Raw genomic sequence first — 9,797 nt, 5'->3', positions numbered from 1 at the left:
ATTTTCGGGCGGCGCGGCATTTTCCACTGGCCTCCTTTCCTCGTGTCGGTTCCGCACGAGCCGGTTGAGTAACCCGCGATGGATAAGTGCCTCGATTTCATCTCGGAGCTGGAAACAATCCTCCGTGTCGTGGCCATGGTCCCGGTGGAAGCGTCAGTACTTCCTAGGGTTACGCGGAACTCCCACATCCTGCATCGGAGGCGGGGGTCGGAAGAAGTTCCGACCTTCTATCTCCATTAGAATCTCGGCCCGGGGTGCGTTGATGGGAGCGTAGTTCTCGTACCTCCCCGAGTGCATCCGAGGCTGTGGCAGGGACCTTGGTCGAAGCCGTCCCTGCTGTCGAGGCGGGCTCCTCAGCCGAGGCAGGTTTCTATCTCGACGGGGAGATCGGCTTCTTGGGCGGCTGCGCTCCTCGCGGCGCTTCCTTTGCTTCTTTGAGGCCGGCTCAATCGCGCCCCGACTGGAGGCGATAGCCTCCTTGGCCTTCGCATATTTCCGAGCTCGGGCCAACATTTCGGTGAAGTCGGCGGGAAAGCTCTTCTCGATGGAGAAGAGGAATCTGTAGGATCGAGCCCCAATCTTTAGTGCCGACATGGCTATTGACTGGTCGAGCTCGTGGACCTCCCAGGTTGCAGCGGTGAAGCGGTCGAGGTATTCTCTGAGGGATTTCCCTTCCTTCTACTTGACGTCCAGGAGGAAATCCGATGTTCGCCGCTGGCGACGACTGGCAGCGAAGTTGGTGGCAAACTGCCTGCCGAGCTGCTCAAAAGAGAACACCGAACTCGGCTTCAATCCAGAGAACCAAAGCCGAGCGGTTCCCCGAAGGGTAGCTGGGAAGGCCTTGCAGAGCACAGCTTCCGAGGATCCTTGCAATGCCATAAGGGCTCGGTAACTTTCCAAATGATCGAGGGGGTCGGTGGTTCCATTGTAGGGCTCCACTTGGGGCATTTTGAACCTCGGTGGGATCGGCTCGTTCTCGATTTGGCAGGAAAAGGGAAACTTGGTGGTAAACTTAAAGTCACCCTCGCGCCTTGCCTTCCCGCTATGAAGCGCTTCAATCTGGCGCTCCAGGTGCTCGACCTTCCTGTCGAGCTCTCCAGCCTGGGGGATTGTCATAGTAGTCTGCTCCGGCTCGTGGCGGTCTGGAGCTAACTCAGCTTCCGAAGGCTGCGGCCTTCGGTTTATGCTCCTCCCCTGCATTTCTCTCCGGGGAGACGTCCAAGTTGAGCCTTGGTGACAGCATCGTTCTTCATTATTAGCCCTTGAGGAGCCATGGAGATTTTGGCCTTGGGGCACTGGTCCTTTCAGAGGAAGCACTGGCTGAACTTGGGCCTGCAGAGGCGGCATAGGTGGGGCTCCGTCGCGCTGTAGGCCCTAGACAGCCGTGGCCAAGGCTTGGACCTGCTGCACCAGGATATTGAACTGTTCCGGCTGGACTTGGGAAACTAGAGCAGCCAGAGACGGTGAGTTCTGGACAGAGTGTCCAGGACTTGGTGGGAGACGCCGGGAGGCATTAGAGGCTCCTTTACTTCTCAGCTTCATGGCCACAACTCGGGCCCTTCCTCTAGCACCAACTGTTGCTGGAATTTGGACCCGGGGATGACCGCTCGGCTGAAAAAGAGGAGCTTCGGCAAGGATTGGCGGGTGGCGGTTCGTCGGCGGGTGGCGTCCTCCGGGGGGCCTGCAAAAAGGCGGTGGCCGGGGTTTCCAGCGCCGGCCCTCCAATGCTTAAGTCAGAGGGGGCTAATGTGTAGAAGGATGGAGGAAATAGGTGTCCTGAGTTTCAGAGTCCAACCTCCTCTAAGGAGGGGGGTTTTTCTTTTATAGAGGGATATAGGTGTACCTGCGATGTGACGGAGCAAGCGGGTTACAGTCATAATTAAGCATGTCGTCCGAATTAATGCACGATCGCGTGAATTATTGCATTGTCGTAGGAGATCAGGCCAGAGCCAGTAAGTCGTCGTGGCTGATTGGACGTGACCGAGTAGGTTAACTGTTGCCGTGAAGGGCTTGAGATCCGTAGATAACATGCACATTAATTGCTGAGTGAGCCGGAGGTCTGCAGAGGCCATGCGCATTAATTGTTGACAGCGGTGGCAGGATATGGTCATTGGCTGAGCTGCAGAGGGATGTGACCGCTGCAGGTGGGTAGCAAGGTCGGGCTCCCGAGGTCGAGGACGCTGAGGTCGGGTGCCCGGGTCTGGCGCCTCCAGATCGGGCGCCTCCAGGTCGTGCGCCTTCAGGTCGGGCGCCTCTAGGTCGGGCGCCTTTGATCACGTGCTGGCGACGTGCTCACGTGCTTTGGGGCGATTTATTTTTTCCCAACAAGTCCATTGTCACGCCAACCTTAGGCTGAGGAAAATTTAATATCATGAAATGCTGGAGTTCAAGGTAAAATCAAATTAAGCGGTTGCACTTTAACTACTAAATACCAGGGAAGATGGTGGTGAAATTGGAAAGCTCTTTTGACGAAAATTTAGACGCCCATGCCTCACATCACTTTCGCCATCAGATTACCAGCTCGCAAGATCAAGAAAGAGACAAGTTTCTGCGTACAGTGCCAGCAGATAAGATCATGGGATGCCAATCACAAGGGTCTTGTGCTATACTTATTTCATGCATGTAGTCATGTAGATGCTTGCAGAATGCTGATTTATTGGCTGCATCATGCATACATTAACATACCTCTAGTTATACTCACCCGCGAGACAGCATAGCAGCTCCCAGCCTCCGACCCGTCCTCTGAGCTGAGCCAACTAGTCCGCGCGTTGGCCCCGGTCATCTCCGACGGAGACTGCACGGCGTGATTCCTGGACGTTTCGTGCCCTTTAACGCCGCCCGAATCCTGATCTTATCGCAACAATAATATAAAATTATTATTAGGAAAAATAACGCCACGTTGCGGCGGCAGTTGGAAGGAGAACGGAGAGAGAAAAAAATGGACAAGGGTGTTTTGGTCATTTTGGGGTGACCACAAAAGAAGAAGAAAATTTTTAAAAGAAGGGAAGGGGAGAGGAAAAGGCGAGGGGTGGTAGAAGAAAGCAATCAAGTCGGTTTGTGGGGGCGCGAGGAAGCGAGCGAGCGAGAGAGAGAGAAAGAGATGGAGAGAGATCATGACTCCTGATCTCCTCTTAATATTTATCATTCTTGGAAGGAGAAGCAAGGAAGCGGACTCCATTCCTCTCCCCTAAATCTCTCTTCTCTCTCCCCTCCATTGCTCTGCCTTCCCACATCTATATCGACTTTCGTCCCGGTCGGCGATGAGAAAGGCGCGGGCAGCGGGGACCACAGCGATGGCGGCGGCGGCCGCGGGAGGAGCCGGATCGGTGAAGGAGGCGCGGTTCCGCGGCGTGAGGAAGCGGCCGTGGGGGCGGTTCGCGGCGGAGATCCGGGACCCCTGGAAGAAGAGCCGCGTCTGGCTCGGCACCTTCGACTCCGCGGAGGATGCAGCTCGCGCCTACGATGCCGCCGCCCGCGCCCTCCGCGGCCCCAAAGCCAAGACCAACTTCCCCCTCCCCGCCGGCTCCCCCCTCCCCCCTCCCCCTCCTTTCCCCTCCTCCACCGCCGTCGCCCCCGTCGCCGGATTTCCCTTCCCCCACCACCACCGCCACCACCATGATCCAGACTCGTCTCCCGATCTTCCGCCTCCGCACCGGCCGACGTCCAGCAGCCTGAGCAGCACCGTGGAGTCCTTCAGCGGGCCCCGGCTGTCGGCGCCGCCTCTCCCCGTCCGGTCGAACTCCCATCTCCGGCGGCGGGCCAAGCCGCCGCCACCGCCCCGCGTCCTTTCCGGCGATCAGGACTGCCACAGCGACTGCGGCTCCTCTTCCTCCGTCATCGACGACGGAGACATCGCCTCCGCCTTCCGGCAGCCGCTGCCGTTCGATCTGAACCTCCTCCCTCCCTCCGACGACGACTTCCACGCCACCACGCTCCGTCTCTGATGCTCGATGCCACGGCCGAGAAGAAAGAGAAAAAGAAAGGAAAGAAAAAATAGAATTGCTTCCTTTTCTTCTCTATCTCTTCTTTTCATAATTCCCTACAATCTATTTTTTTTCTTTTTTCACCCTCTGATCATTTTGTATGAGGGTTTGGGACTTGGCTTTGGATAACGAACTCTATTTAGATGGGTAGAGGTTTCAGGATCGGATGGTGTCGAGTCGGATCTGGGGTTTGTCTCTGATCTTCTCCTTTCTTTCTTCTTTGTAAAAAAGGATATCTATCTGATTCGATGAATGAGAAAGAAAACTAGAACATCAATCTAAGTTGATTCTCTCCTCCTCCTGCTTCTCCCCTCAGTTCTTTACATGTTTTAGTTCAAATTTCACATATATTCTTTTGGATCTCATGTCTCTGTTAGTGGATTTCACACACCGTCAGATAAAAAACGAGTTTTTGAATCCCCGCAACATCAAAGTTGATGCATTGGATTCTCAAAGTTGAAGAGATAGCGGCCGAAAGATTCTCACAGGGGCACTACCAAGGGGGAAAAACAAACTTTTGGCATGGAAGAGACTAGAGATTGCATTGGGGAACTCTGTTGTTTTGCATCGAGTTCCGAAATCTCGATCATGTTCTTTCCAGTTTGAGTAGCATCAAAGCTATTAAGCTTTTTTTTTTTCACCAAAAAAAAAGCTATTAAGCTTCCACAACGCTAAATCTAGAGATTTTTGTTGCTTGTGGATTTGTGGTTGTACTACAAAAATATATGCTCTGAAGCAATTTACCGCAATGTAGATCAGAAACTTCATCAGAAAAAAAAAAACCGCGTACTAAAAAAACCGAGGATGATCACCTCGGTGGGCTTTGGTTGCCATAAGCTATTCCACATGTTCTGTTGGAATTGTAGGTCCTATTTGAGTCTACTCATTTTTTTCCGGATGTCTTTTGGGGTTCAGTATTGAAGGGCCTTAAGGTTGAACACATGCATTTCGATCCTTATCTTATCCAGCTCTAGGAGTTCACTTGGTCTTATCTGATAGATTTACTTTTCTTATAATAATTAGCAACCATAGACTCGAGGATCTGTTAAGGCTTGGGTAATTTTGTTTGATTACTGATGCTGAAGTACAAACGGGGGTTTAGATCATCACAAATTGATGACATGCAACTATTCTTGCAGTATTGATTAGTTTAGAATACACTTTTTTTTTTCATAATTTAGCATGCTTCTTTTCCCTCCTATTTATTACATCCCAAGTCTCGTACACCGTTCTGCAATTCTATCGAAGCCTTGGCACCGAGTTCGCACTAGGTTGCTTGGATTGGGGATTTGATCTGGCTCACGGAAGGTTCATGCGAGGTTGAGAAATTCTTTTCTAGACCCAAGTCTATTCAATTCTATCCTATTAATTAACATCCCAAGTCTAGACCCAACTTATATTTGTAAATGATTAGGTTAATTCTTCTCAGATATCGTTCTGCAATTCCTAGTTCATACTAGGTTGCTTGGGTTGGAAATTTGATCCAGTTCTCGGAAGGTTGATGTGAGGTTGAGTGTTTGTAAAAATTTTGTCAAACTTCAACTGATTAAACTTATTTTGGTAGCAAAATTTGTGATAGGGGACTCTATTCTCTTTAAGAACCGTATTCCTAGATTCAAATTATATAGTCTATTGCGGGAATGCATGTCTAACTTCTTATCCCCAGAGGGGAAAATGGCACTCTACTAAGGTGTCATATCAAAGAAGACTTATGAGAGTTTTAGGAGAGGCCTTCCCATCCTCACTGATGAAGTAATTTCTTGGAACAGCATTGCTAAAGTTTTGCCAAGTTCATTTTATAAGTAAAACTAACATTAATGCAATATGTTATTTTATGTAAGTCCATTTTTCGAGTCCTGATAACTCAAGTAACAATCAGGCGATCATCCAATCAAGACCATGATCTCCATTAGTGTACTGGATGTCCAATAAAAAGAGCATAAGCACTAATAGAGTCTCCCCATTCTCTGCTTTCAACATGGCAGACGATGCCTCTCATGAGCATGGATATGTGCACAACCTTACGCGACACTCATCCATCTTCTCTTACTTTCTTTCAAGATAAGATGAAGGAAGGGCGATACGAAGTCTTTATAAGGAGACATGTTCCCGTGCTGCTCTATCGGTTGGGGTGTTGGAAGTAAACCAATATAAGAAGTCAAGTGATTAGGAGTTGGTTTTGGCTAGAGTTCTTACTTGTTTGTGAGTTTTATTAGGTTAGTGATTGGATTAGTTTAGATTGGATTAGAATTATATTAGAAGTGGTGTCTTTGATAGTGACTCAGTTGAAATAGAATTTGTTTAGAGTTGGGAACTGAAGCTATATATGTGGTATGCGGTGGCTAGTTCCTCTTCGCAAGCAACGTATGTTCTTTTAGACTGAATTGAATTCTCAACGTAGCTTCTCAATTCCTCTCTCTTCTTCTCTCTCTCTCTCTTCTCTACTAATTCTACTTCTCCAAAGAGGCCAATCTAGAGGCATGTTGTTTCCTAACAGTGGTATCAGAGCCTCGGAAGATCTAGGGCGCGAGATCGTAGGCAGCATATCTGGCTGCAAGCAAGAGAGAGTTGGTGGAGATCAAGACTAGATCATAGCATCAAATAACGGTATGATCCAGCTTCAACTGCCTCGATTTAGCGGGAAGAACTTCGATCAATGGAAGGTCCAGATGCGATGTCTCTTCAAATCTCAAGATATGTGGGATCTTGTGGAGACCGGCTTTTCAGATGTAGCTGGTGCAGAGTACGAGGCACTCCCACAAGCCAAGAAGGATGCCCTAAAGGAGGCGCGAAAGAAAGATAGCCGAGCGTTGTTCTTTCTTTTTCAAGCTGTCGATGAAGTCGTGCTGGAGCGAATCACGAATGCTACCACGTCAAAAGAGGCATGGGATATTTCGGAGAAGAGCTTCAAAGGTGCAGATTGAGTGAAAAAGGTGCGCCTTCAAACTTTGAGAGGAGAGTTTGAAGGATTGAAGATGACAGACATAGAGTCTATATCAGAGTATTTTGGCAAAGTGATTGCCGTAGCAAACAAGATGCGGATGAACGGTGAAGAAATCACTGATTTGAGGATCGTGGAGAAGATCCCGAGAACCGTTCCACCTAAGTTCGATCGTATTGTAGCTACAATCGAGAAGTTCAAGGACATTGAAAAGATGTCCGTTGAAGAGCTCATGGGTTCATTGGAAGCACATGAGCAACGACTCAGTCAGAGATCGTCATCATCAGTTGAGCAGTCTCTCAAAGCTCAATTGGTGATAGGTGATAGATTTGATAGAAGATTGAAAGAAGGACGAGGCGCCGACCGTGGTCATGGTCGAGGATGAGGTCGTGGTGAAGTAGCTGTGGTCAACCAGGAGAAGTATTACAGTGGCACTTCATCAAAGGGAAGAGCGTGTGGTCGAGATACAAGCTACCAATAGAACAAATCACAAGTCAAGTGTTTCTGCTGCAACAAATATGGCCACTATCGGTATGAGTGCAAGAAGAAGATGGCTGATGAGGAGAATAATGCCAATTTTGTTGAAAAGAAGGAAGATTCAAGCTCTCCTATGTTACTTGTTTGTAATGTAGCAGAGGTTTGTGAAAGCAGCACATGGTATTTTGAGGATGATAGTATTATTTCGATGATTGACACAACCATTGAGGAAATATCAAATTAATAATATAATTTAACGAGATACATCATTAATGAATACGACACCCTCGATACATTAAGAGAATAAGATCATGATGTCTTCCAATGATTAACAACGAGATAAAATTTGTAATAAAAAAGGGGATAGAGAATTCTTAATTCTAATTTAGCAAGGTTTCAAGAGAAATATACTCTTAAGAAAAAAACAATAATTTTTATTGTTAAGAGTATGTAGCACTACCGTGGCATACACTCAAAATTGGTTGAAATATATTTCATTGATTATATAGATTAGTCTAACCTTAAGATGCAGCAAAGTGTGGAATGAGTCGACCCCAACATAAGTGGAGTTGACCCTGGCACATCATGGAACCATCTAGCACACCTTTGCAAAAATGGCACAGATGAACAGTAAGTGGAGTCGACCCCATGTATACTTGAGTCGACCCCAGGAGTGAAGCCGACCCCAAAGAACATTGAGTCGACCCCAGCTTCAAGCCTCAAGAAAACAACTCTCTGAAATTTACTGAGAGAGCTGACCCCAAGCTTCCTTGAGCCGACCCCAGTTGGAGCCGACCCTAACTGAACATGAGCCGACCCCAAAGATATATGCTCAAAAATCATGTCTCTGAAATCCCTGAGAGGGTCGACCCCAATGGAGTTTGAGTCGACCCTACTGTAGCTTGGGTCGACCCCAAGATAGGTTGAGTCGACCCCAGTGAGAACAATCGGAAATACAAGGTTCTGTGATTCCTGAGAAGGCCGACCCCACTGTTGCAGGGGTCGACCCCAGAGAAAGTTGAGTCGACCCCAAGTCTGATGCACAGTAAGTTGAGTCGACCCCAGAAAAACTTGGGTCGACCCCAGCATGGACAGAGGCATAACGGCTAGTTCTGCAGAAATACTTTTTGACCTCCCAATGGCTAGTAACGGATAGTTTTTCAAATCTGACCAATGAGGAGTGACCAAAAGATGTGGGAAAGTATTTAAAGTGACACTATTTATCAGAGAAAAGAATCTTTTGAAAACAAATTAAAGTTCATTAAAAAAAAAGCAAGCCCTAGCCTTCTTCAATCAAGTGCTACATTCAAAGGGCCAAAAGGAAGTGGTTGAGCAGATTAAAAGAGACATTAAGAGCTTCACCAACTCTTGAAGAGTGAAGCAATATTGACAAAGAAGAGGAGAGCCTTGTCAAAGCGATAACTATATTCTAAAATCTTCTTTGTAGCTCATAATTATTATATTTGCTCATTTAGGAGTTTCAACTCTCTTCTTCTTAATCAATTTGTAAGGTTTGTTGGTGAGCCCGTAAAACCAACGATGTAGGTTTATTGGTGAACCCGTAAAACCAACGGTAAAGGTTTGTTGGTGAGCCCGACAAAGAGATATTTAGATTAACTATACTTTAGGAGAGCACCGAACCACTATACTTCTTGTGTGTTTGCATTGTGTATTGTTTTAACTTTACTACCATCACTCACTCATCAATTAACTCAATTAAGGAATTAAAAATTTAGAAGAACCATTTCACCCCTCTCTTAGCTTGTCACCTTGGGCAACATATTTAGATTCAAGGTGCATCAATCATATGTGCGAAAAGAAAGAGATGTTTTTAGAGCTAGATGAAAGCATCACCTCTATGGCGAAATTTGGAGATGATCGAAAGATTTCTATAAAAGGAAAGGGGAAGATCTTGATTCGAGCATGCAACAATGATCCTTTTTTTATCACCGATGTGTTCTATGTACCAGGGTTGGAATGCAACCTGCTGAGTATTGGTCAATTTCAAGAGAAGGGACATGTGATATACATCGAGAAGGGTGTTTATGAGTTGAAGGACAAGCAGAACAATTTGATAGCAAGGGTGCCAATAATGAAGAATCACATGTTCCCTTTGAAGATTCAAAATGATGCTTTGCCATGTTTCAAAACCATAATCCAGGATGAGTCATGGTTATGGCATTTGAGGTTTGGGCATTTGAATTTTGAAGGTCTAAAGCTGCTGGCAAGGAAGAAGATGGTGAAAGGGTTGCCTACTATACATCATCCAAATTAAGTCTTGCATCCTGGAAAAGCAGTATCGAGATCCCTTCCCAAGTAGCAAGTCCATTAGAGCTACAAAGCCTCTTGAACTTGTTCACATAGATTTGTGTGAAATGGACTGTCCACAGATTGGA

General features: G+C 47.1%; 1 protein-coding gene across 1 annotated transcript; it reads left to right on the top strand.

Moving 5' to 3' along the window:
• The first annotated feature begins 3,007 nt into the window (after positions 1–3,007).
• Positions 3,008–4,278, top strand: LOC103717044 (ethylene-responsive transcription factor 3-like). Its single transcript, XM_008805274.4, has one exon. The coding sequence runs from the start codon at positions 3,261–3,263 to the stop codon at positions 3,942–3,944; it is 684 nt and encodes a 227-aa protein (XP_008803496.1). The 5' UTR covers positions 3,008–3,260; the 3' UTR covers positions 3,945–4,278.
• The last annotated feature ends 5,519 nt before the right edge of the window (positions 4,279–9,797 follow it).

This window comes from Phoenix dactylifera, chromosome 1 (genome assembly GCF_009389715.1).
Source record: "Phoenix dactylifera cultivar Barhee BC4 chromosome 1, palm_55x_up_171113_PBpolish2nd_filt_p, whole genome shotgun sequence".
Classification (NCBI taxonomy): Eukaryota; Viridiplantae; Streptophyta; class Magnoliopsida; order Arecales; family Arecaceae; genus Phoenix; species Phoenix dactylifera.
The sequence above is the reverse complement of the archived record's forward strand: the minus strand, read 5'-3'. Positions and strand labels throughout refer to the sequence as shown.